Here is a 16194-nt window from a genome sequence, read left to right as displayed (position 1 = left end):
TCCCGTTTTTTCTCTGACGTAGTAAACTTGCTCTGTTGCTCACCTGGTACAGCATTGCACTCGACTGCTTCCTTGCAGTGCCGTGAAACACAAGTCATGATCTAAGACAAGCTCAAATGGGATGGTTGCTTCAGCAAATGCATTTTATCTTATTTTTTCTTTGGTTAACACTATCGGTTTAAGATTTAGTTTAGTTGGTACGTTATTTCCGAACGCAATAGAGCATTTTAACCATAAGCGAGATTCACGTCTATTTTGGATAAAACTGAACAAGCTTTTAGTGCCAATCAATTGGACATTTCCCTTTGAAAGTGTCATGAAACGAGCAAGAAGCAACGTAATATCTTATTTAGCAAAAATGTCGCCACAGACACATTTTTCCAATTACATTTACATTTACATTTATTCATTTAGCTGACGCTTTTATCCGAAGCGACTTACAATTGCTATATATGTCAGAGGTCGCACGCCTCTGGAGCAACTAGGGGTTAAGTGTCTTGCTCAGGGACACATTGGTGTCTCACAGTGGATTCGAACCCGGGTCTCTCACACCAAAGGCATGTGTCTTATCCATTGCGCCACCACCACCCCAATTAGCCTAAGGTGAATAAAAATACATAACATGGTACAGTATGTAAATATGGTAATCTACCAAGTACCATGGTGTTAATGACGTTACCTTCACTGTACCACCACAGCACTGTTTTGGGAATACAAAAGCTACAATATTTGTCACAGCAGCCTGATACTAAAGCATCTGCCATGAAATGTGTTTAAAATATCCTAAAGAACGCTATCTAAAGTGATTTTGCTTTTAACATTTCTTTAAAAAAAGGTAAGATAACATCCTGTATGATAAACTTGTGCAGTTTCACATTTATCACTATGCATGGGAACTAAATGTTCCATTTAGTGGATACAATCGGCTCAATACAAATGTAGCAGCCGTACACTTTCAACTAATGCTTAAAAGAGCAAATATATTTGACTCAAAACATGGTTTTACATGTCTGAGTGAGTGCTTCTAACCTCCCCACGGCCCTGTTCCCGAGAGAGGGGCTGCCGGTGACAGGCTGACCGTGCTGTCAGGCCCTCTCCCTGGGGCAAAGCGAGCTGCCTATCGGCCCCCACCTCCAGAGATCCATTTTAGCCCCTGAGATGGGCTTGATAACTAGGGCTGAACTGCCACTGAAAGGCATAAGCCGTCACGTCACACAAAATCTCTAGGCTGCGTTTCCCTGCCCGCTGCTATCGCTCACTCTCATCAGCCTGCCGGCTTGCCCCACACGGCCCTGCAATAATGGAACATCATGTACAAAATGTCAGGAAAGCGGAAGACATGAAATAATGAATCATTATAGAGAGAAAAGCTTTGTGTCGCATGCAAGCGTGTGTTCAAATGCACATGCCATGTGTCTGTATCATATTTGATGTGCACATTTCTAATTCCTCTAAATGATCACCAGTTAACGCAATCTAATATATGCCTATCGTCTGATTGATAGTGTGTAATCATTTTCCTTTACAATAGTTTATGCATTTTTTAGCAAGTAAAAGGCCTTTTAGTATAATTGTAAAAACGTCCCCCTTCAGGTCGTGGCATGTGAAATCTTTACTGAATTTTAAGTAAATGTAAAAATAAGTTTTATATTGGTAGTAATATTTCAAGATGAACATTTACTGGATTGAAGCCACTTTGAGGAATGTTTATTTGTTCATCTCTCAATCATTATTGCACTGCACTGCATTATATGTTTTGCCTCCCACAATAAAAACTACAGAGCTTTGATCATGAAAATAAGCATTTTAATATCATCTTACAGAGACATACTATTGGAGATATAGAGTGGCAATGATATTTATATGCATTTTATGTAAGTAGTCTGAATTTCATCTTACTTTTCTGCCATATAAATATCAGCATTAAAATTGCATATTTTTGCTCAGTTTGGCTCAGATGTTTTTCCTCCTCGAGAGCTCCATGTCCTACATCATAGGAGTCATAAATGCCTGACATAACAAATATGATTCTCAACAAAAGATGCATAGACTGAGTCTGAAAATTTAGGCAGCTGACTTGTTGCCTCGCTGCCTTATCAGGCAATGACTTTGCAGGAAGCGTTTGTGCACAAAGGTACAGTATACCTCACAAAACTGATTTCAGACTAACTTCTGAGGCAGCGTGACGGTTTATCCACAGCAAATCGAGCTTTGGTGATAACTGAGCAAATATGTAATTACTACAATAGTAATTTCTCACTAGAAATGACATCAAGTTGGTTGGTCAAAAACGTACATTTACACAAACTGACCACCAACCGCAACATTCAGACGCCATCTTTATTTTTCTAGCTCAACTGTCATAGAATAGAAAGCACTGGATTGTGGGATATCAAAGGCAGCGAAGGACACTTCTAAAGCTGCCTTCAAAAATGTATCAAGGGGTGCGTTTCCCGTACAATGACGTAACTCGCTGCTTCGTTGAAGAAATCATGTAGCTAGTCATGACTGTTTCCTGAAACCGTATTGTCGCAAATTGGTTGTTCAACCACGTTGGTTAAGGATGTCACGCAAATGTTGGCGTAATAACTTCTTTTAATGAATCTGTTTGAGATCGAATTAATGATAGATTTTTTTTTGCATTAAATTACAGACATGGCATCTGAGGACTATTTCTCATTTTTCTCAGTTATTTTGCTTTATTTACAGATTCAATCTAGGCTCGTTCTTACGTAGGCTACTAGAGCACGTATGCACATGCGCACTCTTAAAAAAACAACGCTTTAAATGTTTTGACAAACTAAAAGACGTAAATGACATTTGTATGTATTCTAAACAAAAGATACAGATTGTACTGAATGTCAGCTTGCTTATTTGGCTCAAGATAAGGATTTATTGAGTTCACATGTCATGCAAATAAAAAACTATGCTTCTCACCACAGTTCGAGAGCTGTCGTTCCAACCACACAATTTTGCGATGCTGTTTGCGAATGTTCGTTAGAACTATGGTTTCAGGAAACACTGACTCGTTGAACTATGCTGATAACGACGGAACATGCGACCATAGTTGGCTAACGATGCTTTCGGGAAACACACCCCAGATGAAGGTATCTCAGGAGACAGGATCAGAAGCTAACATTTGATTTGGACGTGCCTTGACACCTTAGTTCCTACCCTGGAACGCATCCTCCAAAGGCAGCATTTTTAAGCTTTTGGACACAGCCTGCTCCTGGAGAGCAACCATTCTGCAGAGATCAGCTCCAGCCCCAATCAAATACACCTGAACCAGCTAATCAAGATGTTCGGGGTTACTTGGAAATTACAGGCAGGTGTGTTGGAGCAGGGTTGGAACTGAAGTCTGCAGGAAAGAAGCTCTTCAGGAGCAGTGTTGGAGATCCCTGCTTGAATCTAGGGGGCTGTTTACACAACACCATTTTCAAATAAAAGCGTAAAACTTTGTAAGTGTTTTGGCCGTTAATTTACACGACAACAGCGTTTTGGGTGCCTGAAAATGCAAACTTTTGAAAACGGGTTTCAAAGTGCAGGTTTTTTGAAAACGGTCTCCGTGTAAACAACAAAAACGTGAATCTCTGAAGACAATGACGTCATGCACATGCGTATTACGTGTTCAGTCTATAGTGTTTCATCGCCATCTAACGGCCTGGCAGCAGAATACAGCGTTTTTAGTCGTTTTCGCGGATCCGTGTGAATGGGGATCGTTTTGACAATGGTGTCGTCTATACGTGGAAAACTTTAAGCATATCGTTGTCGTGTAAACATACCCTAACTTTAATGTGCATAGAAACTTGTTTAGATTATTAAAATAGCCTTGTTCTCTCTCAGACCCTAAACAGCACAGGCACGTTGAGTGAGTCTCTATATCCTCTGTGTGGCCTGCTAGTTGTGTGACATCAGAGGACTCACCAGGCCACCCATTAACTACACTGCAGTCAGACAGGTTAAGAAAACATTGCCAGGGGTTTGAGTAAGTGCAGGGGGAGGAATATAAAGTTCTGCCAACTAGCTTTACACAAGAGCTGGCCATTCATTAACCTGTCTTCGCTCTGCTCTTGGGCACTGTACTGACCCACATAGGCTAGTATTGGAAATGCATATACAATGCACACATTCATCACTATTGACACCTCATGTCCCATCTCACTGAACTAGGATCAGCTGCTTTAGCACCTTGTGCTTATTCCGTCCCCACTAAAATTTTAAATCAGACAATGAGGGTATACAAAAAAAAAGAGCAAACGGTCCAAAATATTCTATATCTACATGAATTTCAAAAATGCTTCCATCACAGTAGCAGCAATGCATGTAAATTATTAACATGTCAATTAACATACACACACAGTATTAATTTTTTATCCGGGTCCTTGGCACTCGTAATTGTGGGCCTCGTAAAATCATCATCTCACCACACGGTCCAGGATAGGAATGTGAAAGAATTCCCTATCACAACATGACAAAAAACCCCAAAACACGCAACAGACCCAGCGCTATATTTGCCAGCACTCAAAGCAATGCAGCGTTATCATTTCTCTTCTCTATCTTCCCAGATAAGACAATGAACTAGCCAGGGACAGTGCTGCTTTGTTTTAGCCGCCTCATTTCTTTTCCTATGGACTTTGCTTTCTTTGTCAGTGACGAAGAAGTGCAAGTGTGCAACAGGTTTAAAGTTTTACCTCTTCCCTTTTTCAACATGGGGCAGGAGCAATCCGGTTAAAAGTGGACCATCTAGATTGAGGTAATGGTTCAGATATGAGACCAGTTGTAAAATTAAAACAAATGACAACAGTGTTAGTGACTAAGTTGAATGATTTCTGATTTGTTCACTGGGAGTACCATTATCACCACCAGAGTGCAACAGTCGGGTTTCTATAAGTAAAAATGTAATTCATTTTCTCCATAAGCATAAGGAAGTTGATTTTGAACTTCTACTTCTTTAAAGACAGACCTGTAACATGTAAGGTACAAGTTATATGCTTTTGTTGAAGCAAAATGATTGTGTTCAGCAGTGGAATTCCTGGTGAAAACTACATTACCAATGATTGTGCAAAGAAATCTCCACCAATCAGAAAATTGCAACAAGCAAATGGCACCAATAGAACCCTTTGGCGCCCACCCACTACCATGAAGCACTGTGATAAAGTCAGTTTCCCTATGCTCCCAAACTGCTTAAATATTAGTATGCATAATATACATATTTTCTCCATGTATTTTCACAAAATGTCAAGGCATAGAGGAATTGATTTTGTACTTATTAACCTTTAAAGACATACCTGTGAGCAATGAGGTAAAATGTATATACTTTTGTTGAAGCTGTCAACTCTTTTTTTTTGTTTTGATTATGTTCAACAGTGCAATTCTACATTACCTACATTGAAATCTCCACTAAACAGAAAACTGCAACAAACAAATCACACCAAAATAATACTTCCGCACCCACCCGCTCCCATGAAGCACTGCAAATGAATCATGCTCTCAAACTGCTTAAATATTAGTATGAAAAGCATTAATTTAATTTGATCATGTCATTCCCAATGCGTCATGTGAAGTTCTTGTTCTTTTTGTCTGATTTTCAAATATAAATATATTTTTGCTTCAGATCAAAGTTTGTGATGTTGTGATTTACCTAGCTGGTTGGTCATGGCTTATAAAGACTTTGACCTAAACAAAGTTCACCGAAAAAGTGGGCAAACACTGTCACACTCTATTATAACTGACCATTACTCTGGAACATCAAGAGGAATGTGCATATAAACAGCCATAAATAGTGCTTCGGGCCCAAGATTGTACTAAAAGGTACAAACACTGACCTTAAGTACTGTACAAAGGTTGGGAGCTTATCATGATACCTCACCCCAATTATCATTCCCAATGAGTTATTAACTAATTAACTCTCTGTTATTAACTAATAAACAGCACTGATTGACAAGCCCATCTTTTGAAGAATTCCACACTCACAGTTACAATCTCCCACAATAAACTGCATGAGGCTAGAATCATATCTAGATTTACAAGAGACAAGCATGCATGATCAGATAAGAAAAACATCGCAGCACAATGACCCTCTTTACCTCAAACAGGTTTGATGCTTCATTGCCATACTGACTGGAAATGATTTCTGATTGGTCGCTGTACCACTTGAGTCCTCCCAGAAAGGTATCTGCATCGAGGTCACTGACATCCAGCTCAGAGAGGTCAAGCTCAGGCAGGTCAGGGCAAAGGGGCTGGTCTTCACCAACCAAGGCAGCACACTGGAAAAGAGAAGAGATTGTTGAGCACATATTTGCCAAGATTTTAAACATCTTTATTACGTGTTTATGTAGAAATGAGCGCTTAGTTTCCAAAAAAGCCACATATTTCATGGCTTGGGCCAGTTACAGTGATAGTAGAATTGTTCAAATGGAATTCGACGTGTTTTACTGTTGGTTAACATTTTGTATTTACTCTCTAACTTTGCAGCTGCTGTATGAGCTCAAATCACACACAAAATAAATCAAAATAAAATAAACTATGACATTGCTGTTGGTGGAATCAACTAATCAAATCAGTACTGGTCAGGCATTACAACACCTTGTATATTGACAGCAGTCTCCATAAACATGTTCCCGGAATAAGCTTGTAAACCTATTTATTTTTCATTGCTTTCATTTATTTAAACTAAAACCTATATTTGTATTCCTTTTGACTAATCAAATAAGTAAACTAAGACAATGATGCTTTGTCATGTTTTAACACACCATGCATAATAATACTTCTTGACAATGAGGCATAATTGTTTACTTTTTTTTTTCATTTCATGATGTAAAAATGAAATGTCCTCGCAATATGGCATTTGAGACAGTTTAGTATTCAAGATGGGGCAATGTTTTAAAAGAGATATGGAGTTGTACCTCTTTTTTTCATTGAGCATTACATGCTAAAAACTAATTGTGTGAAACACTGAAAGTAAAACATTACATTTCTATAAAACAACTATTTGAGCATCAGAAAAGTGAATCACTGTACACAAAGACTTAATTCTATCAAGTCTTTATAAGTAAAACTGACAAATTGCGCCACATCATGCCATAATATCTCAAAAATTTGCACCTGTCTATTTGCACAGTGTGTGACTGATACAACCACCAATAACTCATCCTTTATTTGATTCATAGGGAGTGTAACTTACCTACGTAATTGCCACCTGTGTAGCTAACATGAAAAAGCTACTTCATTCACTGCTGAATTTAATAACCAGTACTCATTTGGGTTTCATTATCCCGAACTAGAGGAGTTAGACATATTAAGAACCAAATGAGAGAAACATAAATCTAACCAAACATCATATTTAGATGCTTTTGCTGCATCTAGGAAACCACAACAACATAACCAACCAGAAAACAAATAATTCTGTGATTGGTTGCGAGAGGGGAGGGGTGGTCCGTCGTAGGGAAGAGCGTGACAGCCTGATTGGTCAGAATACTGTACTTCATATCAGTGAGTATGTTGTGAGTAAAATAGAGGCGAGGTGGGAGCTAAACCAGCAGAGAGACTGTGCGTGCGCACAGGTGTGTAGAGTTTGACAGACGGCGGAGGGTGCTGTGGAGCAGGCCTGGATTAACACAGTGTATGCCCTAGGGTGACCACATTTTAATTCACACATTGAATCATCAATCGGAATGAATTCAGCCCGACTGAAACAAAAGTTATGCATGTAATAAGCATCTCTAACTAAGCCATTTACCGCCTTTGCTCACAACATTAGCTGCACCTTGAGTATCGGCTGAGGCATTAGTTTCGCTGCTAGTGCCTTCTGCTGGTGATGCCGATATGTCTCTGTCTTTTCTTCATTTCTAAGAAATAGGCTACACTATGACCTGACCCAATCACAATTCTTTATATGCATATATTTTATATTCTCTCTGTATATATATTGTATCATTTAACTGCATGTTATATCTGCATCTCTCAGCAAAATAATATATATACAAAAGATAAAAACTATGTCATTCTCTTAATCATTTGGTGCACCCCTATTGGCTGGTGCCCCAGGCCACTCGCCCAATCCTGTCTATGGATAATCCGGCCCTGCTGTTAGTGATGCTTTTCGTGAACAGTCAAATGTTTATTTTGTACGATTGTCGAAAGGATTCCATCAGCGCCCGTTATATTGAAACTGCGTCCCAAATCCCATAACTCTGCTTTTTTTTCTCGGTAATACTGACACAAAGGTAGCATCACAACAAGCAATCTGCAATAAGTAATCTGAAATCAAGGAAGATTCTCACACCGCACACTTGATCATCGGTATCTGATTTAGATCTATTTATGACACAAATCCTCTCCTTCCGCTGTCACAGATTTATAGACGCCGGGGAAACCGGTTACATCCATTTGTATAGGTTAATGATAAAATAAGATAAAATCACATGCATCAGATGCTTCTGCCTCGGCACCTTGTTGAAAGCCTTCCCCCCCTTTTTCCTCTCATAAATACGGACACGCTCACGCTTAATCACGAGCACATGCACACACACAGAGAGAGAGAGAGAGAGAGAGAGAGAGAGAGAGAGAGAGAGAGAGAGAGAGAGAGAGAGAGAGAGAGAATAGCTACTTGTGTTGGAAATGATATGATTAGAATTGGAAACGAGAAGCAATTTGCTGATTGTGTTTAGATGGATTTATGCTCCGACTGAGACACTTAACTAACCTTTTAAAACGGAAATAACAATAGCGCACGTGCATGCAACGTAGACAGGTGCCTATATACAGTCAGCGCAGCGATATATTTATATATAGTGAGTAAAAAGTTTCAGCTAGGCATACTGAATAAGCACTGCTTTATGAATAAACCAATACGCGATAGATAGATAGATAGATAGATAGATAGATAGATAGATAGATAGATAGATAGATAGATAGATATCATAACGTAGCTAATGTAGACTACATGAAAGTGCGTCGCTGTAATATCGTCATCTTACATTTTGCCGAGCGAAACATAGTAACACGTGTTTAAACAAACCTAAAATGTATCGAACAGCATGTTTTAACGATTCACCTATGTCATGCACAGCTATATGCAATCGTTATTGATGTAATGCACTAGATCAACACTTAACCTTGCAATGAAGTCTTGCTAAATACAAAGTAAACGAGGTTCAGCAGCTTTTTTGCCGAACCCCGATTTCCTGCGCATTCTCCAATAATCCAGCACGCGCTCCGCATGCATGCAAATAAGCCTTCTTCGAGACTGTATCTGTTTTCTGATAGGAAAGTTTCAATGTACAATACCTGACGCGAGTACATTTTAGTAATTCCAGCACATCGGCAGTGGCTCTAGGCTCTCACTGAAGCAGATACCTGTCTCATCATCACCTGCGTTACCAGCGAGCGAGCGCGCACTCCATCCACGGGCATGTCAACAATTCCCCACGACAAGACATCCTAAACAGCCTGTCACTGTTCAACTCCGACACCGCTTGAGAAAAGCCACTCGCTATCACCAGATAAATCACAGCACACACAATTTCTGCCAACATATTCGACTTTCTCACAACCCGGTGTAATTCCCGTGCATTCTCAGCGTCTGTGTCTTCCGTGCATCTTACAAGAACGGTCGACTTCACATAACGGGAACTACGACCGAAGCCAGTCTCGGACGTTTACTGCGCTCCATCTCCTCAAAGAAAAAAGAAAAAGAAAAAAAGTGTTCCAGCCCTGGAAAAATAAGTTGCACATCAGTTCTCACCTCTAGTTCTCTCCACACCGAGTCCTGATTACACCTGTCCCACGCCATCCAGCCACTGAATGACGGTACGAAAAAATAAAAAATAAATTACGGACAAAAGAGAAAATCCACTCGTTCCCTCGCGCCCCTCACTGACAATGAACCGAGGGCACCTGTCTTACAACTGCTTTCCATCACATGACAAAGCTATTAAAAGTAGGCAGGGGAGTGACTCCCCTTCGCTGTTACTCGCCAATGACGTACGAAAGGAGGGCGGGGTCTGGCACGCGCATAGTAAATCTTCCTCAACTATAAACCACTCGCCCCTCTCAACATGCCTCTAGTAACAGCTGGGGTTGGGAACCAAGAACCGGTCCTGTTTTAAAAATATGATCGGAATCGAATGATTTTCTTGACGTTCGAATGCATGAACGTTTTTCAAACGTGTATTCTTATTAGATGCAAACACGAGCCCGTATTAAAATAGCCCTAGGCTCTCTTGACTATTCAGCGGCGCCACAGCACCGCTACTGAATGTACAGCGCGGATCATACAGGGACCAATGCACTTCGATTCCCGAACGAATGACTCTTATGAGCCGGTTCTTTTACGTGAATCAAACAGCCGACAGCGCGACCGGCACCGAATGAATGACACCGGTTCTTTTTAGTGGATAAAGATCATTGTGATTCTTTTGGAGCGGCTATAGGCACGACGTTGGATATGAACATACAAAAATACATAAATGCTGCCTGTTTAGAAGCTAACATCGGTCAGCGCAGTCAGTCAGAGGAGGGATAATTTACGAGTCTGCCGGGACCTTTTACCCATCAGTGCATCCATCAGATATGCTATTATTTTTTCTCTCTCTTGTGAACAGCTTCCTCATTCGCCATATCATAATTGGTCCGCTTAAGAAAAGCTTTTAATCCTAATTACTTTCGTTCACCGAAGTAAACACTTTGCTCTAGGCCTCTTTATTAAGCAAATTATCGTTCATCTCCGCTGCAATGCGAAAGGAAAATAATGTAAATAAAGACGGGATAAATTGGTTGGTTATATGAGAACGCGGTCAATAAGTTGTGAAGACTATGATGGTTCGCAGAATACTTTGAATCCATATAGCCCGAGGCATCTTCTTTACTCGAATGCTCACAGTCAGGAGTGTGTGTGTGAGGGGGTTGTGTGCTCCAAAACTATGTTTCATGATATATACGCTGGACTGCGCGCCGACCGACTGAGGACTGACTTCATTTTGAGCTCATTGGATGTCGTGTCACATTTAGCACCCCCACCTTCTCTCCCCGCGCGCGATTTATACTTTGCATCCGGCATCGCACACTAAGCATCGGCTTGGCTGCTCTGGAGAGTCATAACGGCGGAAAGATAATGTAATGCGCTCACAACGGATTTTCTTCCTCACTCAAACGCCAGGAAGAAGCAGGTGACGAAGTGTACAGATCAACAGTTCATGTATACGCAACACAGATAGAGAAAACCAAAACATGAGGTTTGTAGTCAGTCAAAACAGCAGATCGACCACTGATGACCGCCCACTTTTTGAGAGCTGGAAGCCCACTATTTATCAGCTGCATCATCAGTTTTCATGTCCAAAACACTGAGAAAAATAATTCATATTATATATTGTGTTGGTGAGGTATAAACAAATATGGTTTGCAAGAGTTTGCATATTTAAACAGTACCCCTATAATGTTTATCCTATTTTATGTAGGCCTATTTGAGCTGATGTCAGTGTAATGGTGGCATGTGCTATACAGTATCCACGCTACCACCACTCTTATCTCAGATGGTTCTTACATGGTAGCATAAACACAATACTAATGCAACACACAGACAACACACTGATGCCATATTGTAATCAAGGCTGGAGCTGGAGGGATGAAAATAGTTGGTTGCTCATTGAATGGTAGTAAAGGCACGTGACTCCCTCTCTGTCCCTTTGCTTTCTGCGCTCTCTCTCTCTCTCTCTCTCTCTCTCTCTCTCTCTCTCTCTCGCACAGACGCTGAAAACCTTATCTGATTGTTCTCTTTATTGCAATTAAGAAATAGCGAGCTAAAAATATGACTCTGTTGTGATTTCCTTTTAAATGGATTTTGATTTGTTTTCATTTTCTTCCTCGTGCTAGCAGCATTTCCAAGAGAAGATATTTTTTTCCCAGATACAACTAGTGTACAACCTGTCACGAGTCTGTTCATGGTGGCATGAAATGTCTAAATGAACAGCAGGTTTCGAATGTAAATGAATTGTGAAACTGTCAATGAATAAATGCCAAACAGCCACATTCAAATAAATAGAAGTATTCTGGAACACATATACCCTTGTGAAAAAGAAATGGGCTTAATTGTATTAAATGTGCACTTGTGCACTTAGAATGTTAAAAGTAGCCTATATATATATATATATATATATATATTTTTTTTTTTATGTACCTGCAAATTAGCCTGGAAATCCAGACCTAAATCTGAAAGATTAATGGTCTGGCGTCGACTAAAGAAAATCGGCCAGCTCCAGGGGCGGCACCAAGCATGCATTTGAAAATCTCACTGCACGCAATTGGATAACACTACGACCAATCACAACAACAAGCCCCTTCCGCTTAGCTACCAGCAGAGCTAACTGGTAGATTTGACTCTTGCCTTATCTGGTCGGCAAAACAGCAAAAACGCCCTTCTAGCAAAGGAACAATTCGAGCGCCGTCTTCTGTTCCTCTTTTAGATAAAAAGCCAAGTCTAACTCCTTCATTGTAGCGGCCAAAGCCATTTCAAACAACTGGTGTTCATCCATAGCCGTCTTGCAATGTTTACTAATGACTTCGACGTCGCAGCGCTGTCGTCATCTATTTAGCTCGCCTCTGGCACGCCTATATCAGATAACCCGATGTGATTGGTGCAGCTCGGATACAAGAGCATATTTAATGAGCATCATTACTCGACACCAGAGTAACTCGCTGAGCAAATTCAACTTGTGCTCTCGCGAGAACTCTGGATTTCCAGGGTACCTGCAAATAATAATATTAAGGAAATAAAAGACCACTTAAGTATGGAAGCTTGATTCCACCACGGAATAAAACAATACAAAAAAATAATAGCGACTTTTTATCTCACAATTCTGACTTTTTTCTCCTCACAATTTTGAGTTTATATCTCGCAGTTCTAACTTTTTTTTTTCCAGAATTGTGAGATATATGAACTCGCAAATTGTGAGTAAAGTCCAATTCTGAGGGAAAAAAAGACTTTTTTAAAAGTTTATATCTAACAAATCTGACTTTAGAAAATACAATTGCAAATTGCAAGAAAAAAAGTCAGAACTGTGAGATAAAAAAGTTGCAATTACCTTTTAAAAATTTTATTCTGTGGCGGAAACAAGCTTCCATACTTAAGTGTACTCTAAGATGAATAGTTTTGCTTCAAAGTACATTTTAAATCACCATGTTTTAATAATCTTTTGGTATATATACAATCTATTGGAAGGTATACATTACAGCTATGTTGGATACGGCTAAGACACACCAGCACTATAAAACATTTATTAACATGACTTGGAGGCAGATTTGGGGCAAAGCCCTGGAGCTTACCTTGCAGTTTAAAGGCATATGTGCTTATATTTGCAAAACTATTTTGTGGGATATTCTTCCCCCATTGTTTCAAATTTCAGAGAAACAAAACAAACATGTGCATCTTACCTTTCTTCATATATAATAATATTTTTGTTTTATGATGATACTTTTAAATTAAAATACACTGTATTCATATGCTGGTAGACACAGACAGATCATAGAAACACAATGCATTGCTGTAATTTCTATATCTGTTAAGAAAGTATATCTAGTATATAAGTACATCTAAGTATATCAGCAACAAATGAGCACATGACAGTTTTTTCACTCCAGCTTTTTATAGTTGTACATCTTAGAATATCTCCTCTACAGAATAAGAAAACCAGATGAAAGCAACCAAATATGAGGGTCGGGTCTGAAATACTTAAGATGCATCACCTTGCCGCACAACGCACCACGGATACAATAAAACCCAAAATAATAGCAGCAAATGGAAGACAGTTCATCTGAAAGGAAGTCATCCTGAGAGAGGAATCAAAGAAAGCTATTCAGCCTAGTCTATCAGAACAAAAGGCTTTCTATTGACGAATTCAACCATTTCACAGGAGGTTTGGAGTGTGGCCGATTGCTACCTTAGAGGGGCCGGTGTGTATTCAGTAAATGGCATAGCGAGGCTGGGGCGTGCTAGCCAGGACTCAGCTATGAAATTGGAAATAACAATGGTGGGACACAACAGCATATCCACACCAAGGACATAACTCAAGAGAGAAGTATGGGCTCAGTGGGAAAGCCCTGTGATATTTTTTGGAGAGAAAGCTTGAAGCCTCCCTTGGACAAAAATACCACGGTCAAGCAGAAAGAAAAAACTGGCTCCAGTTTCTTTCTCGGAGCAGCACACATGGAAGAAGCTCCCCCATCTAAAGCTGTTATTACAGCAAGTTAGAATCACTATGCAGTCATGAAAGATGCATGGAGAAAAACATGAGTCTGCATGCAAGAAGACGAGCGCTAGCAGGGATGTGTTCACAAGCTCCGAATGACATGCGCTCGCATGCAAGTGGAGTTTTTTTTATTTCTTTCACGTGATTCGACAGAATGCGAAAGGCGGTTCTAGAATGAGTGGAATTAAATGGATTGAAGCCACAACATCAAAACGGTCATACTTGTTAACGCCATTAAAAAGGAGGAGTTGAAACGCATTAGCGGCCGTTCTTATGTAGTCCTGGTATGATTAGAACTCGAACTCCTTTTGTGTGAGAAGATGAGTTTGCCTCTCTTGCTCTCTCAGCAGTGTCTGCATGCTTGGGAAGAATTAGGTCACTATTTGACTGGTGTGCCTGCAAGAAAACTCCATGTTAAAATCGTATCATGAAATGGTGAAAGATGGGGGAGGGATGGTGCACAGGTAGAGAATTTTAGAAATGTTGTGGTGCGCTGCTCATGACCAGTCTAATTACTCTTAAAACACGTGAGGAGAGGGGGAAAAACATGTGAGATGTTGGCTTGCATACAGGCGAAAGCCCTTAAGGCATAAAAAAAAAAAAAAAAAAAAAAAAGTGTATCATCATCTTATTTTCCCCTTACAGAGGGAATTTCTCCTATATGCCACCCCACCCCCCAAAATTTCCATAGCGTACCTGGACTAAGAGTGAAGACATGCAGATTTAGTGCTTCTTAATATACATAGATAGATCATGAAGACAGAAAATGACATGAATTCAGATGGTCATATAACACAAGAGAGAGATTGATGGGAAGATATTAACCAACCATTAACTGTTAAAGTTAAGGAGGATTCGAATGATGCCAATTCTCAAACCATTCCATGTGTGTCCATCACTGGTTTGGAAGAAAATTGTTCTGCATCAATGTCATGAACCAAGCATTTATTACAGAAATAATACACATTAATATGCATACAGTACTTTAGGCGCATACTTACATATATATACTTACTATACATAACTGCAATTAAAACACTTCAAAATATTATCACAACAAAATGTACTTTAAAGTAAAACCTTTAAATTGATATTATTACAAAGTGCACTTATTATAAGCAAAGTGTGAAACGTCACGAAAGTGTACTCTCTTTAAGTATACTTAAGCTTATTATGTTAATATTGTACAGTCTTTTAATAGTTTCAAGATAGTTTCAAGAGATTTGATCAGGCATTACAAATGACTAACTCCATCTCTCCCAACTCAAACTCACCCAAAACAATACATGGAGGGCAGAAAGTCCTGGTCATGAAGAAAATTTTGTCACTTTTTTCTGTATTCCACACATTTTCAGTATACTACAATCATTGACTAAAAAAAAAAAAAAATACTGTAAGAATATAATCTTGCACATCTTCATATGACAAATTTTCCATGACTAATTTTTTAAAATGTTGAGCTTTTAAGTAACATTATAATTTAAAAAAAAAAACATTCTAGAAGAATGTGTGAATTACTACATGAGCCTGTGGTTAATGTTAAATCTTTCCCTAAGTGGTTAACCACAAGAACCATTTTCATGATGAGATGGGGTTTCTTTGACTTCAGTTTCATTCTACACAGCAGTTCCCAAGCCTTGGTTAACGAATATCTCTCTGGCAAGCCACTAATGTTGTGACACATGAAGTCTATGGAGGATAGTTTGGTACATTAAAGTAGTAGAGGAAAGAGTAGCAGTCCAGTTGGCCTCAAAAGCAGTCATGCAGTAAAGTGCCAACTCCACAATTCCTGTGTAATTAAGGTAGAGATGGTTGGGTGATTCAATGGTAGTGGTTTTCAATGAATTTTTTGAGCTGACAAAACGAAGGGAGCTTAAATGAATGGATACACCCAGGAAATGTTCTTAACACAGCACTTCTGTGATCCAATAACAGTGATATTTGATACCCA

General features: G+C 39.5%; 1 protein-coding gene across 7 annotated transcripts in view; it reads right to left on the bottom strand.

Moving 5' to 3' along the window:
* The window catches only part of ppargc1a (peroxisome proliferator-activated receptor gamma, coactivator 1 alpha), a 46151-nt gene extending 36215 nt beyond the window's left edge, over positions 1-9936 (bottom strand). For 3 of the 7 annotated variants that reach the window (XM_082161702.1, XM_082161704.1, XM_082161703.1), the window contains exons 1-2: positions 9746-9931; positions 6087-6266 (exon numbers count right to left, since the gene is read on the bottom strand). In XM_082161702.1, the coding sequence (XP_082017828.1) occupies positions 6087-6266; positions 9746-9793 (228 nt within the window). In that variant the 5' untranslated portion in view covers positions 9794-9931. Of the gene's footprint in view, positions 1-6086; positions 6267-9745 lie in introns of all 7 variants that reach the window. The other 4 variants (XM_082161701.1, XM_082161699.1, XM_082161698.1 and 1 more) reach the window with 4 other exon arrangements.
* Positions 9937-16194: the final 6258 nt, after the last annotated feature.

The sequence above is a fragment of the Leuciscus leuciscus genome (genome assembly GCF_965113295.1).
Source record: "Leuciscus leuciscus genome assembly, chromosome: 2".
Taxonomy (NCBI): Eukaryota; Metazoa; Chordata; class Actinopteri; order Cypriniformes; family Leuciscidae; genus Leuciscus; species Leuciscus leuciscus.
This window is presented reverse-complemented; position numbering and strand designations above follow the sequence as displayed.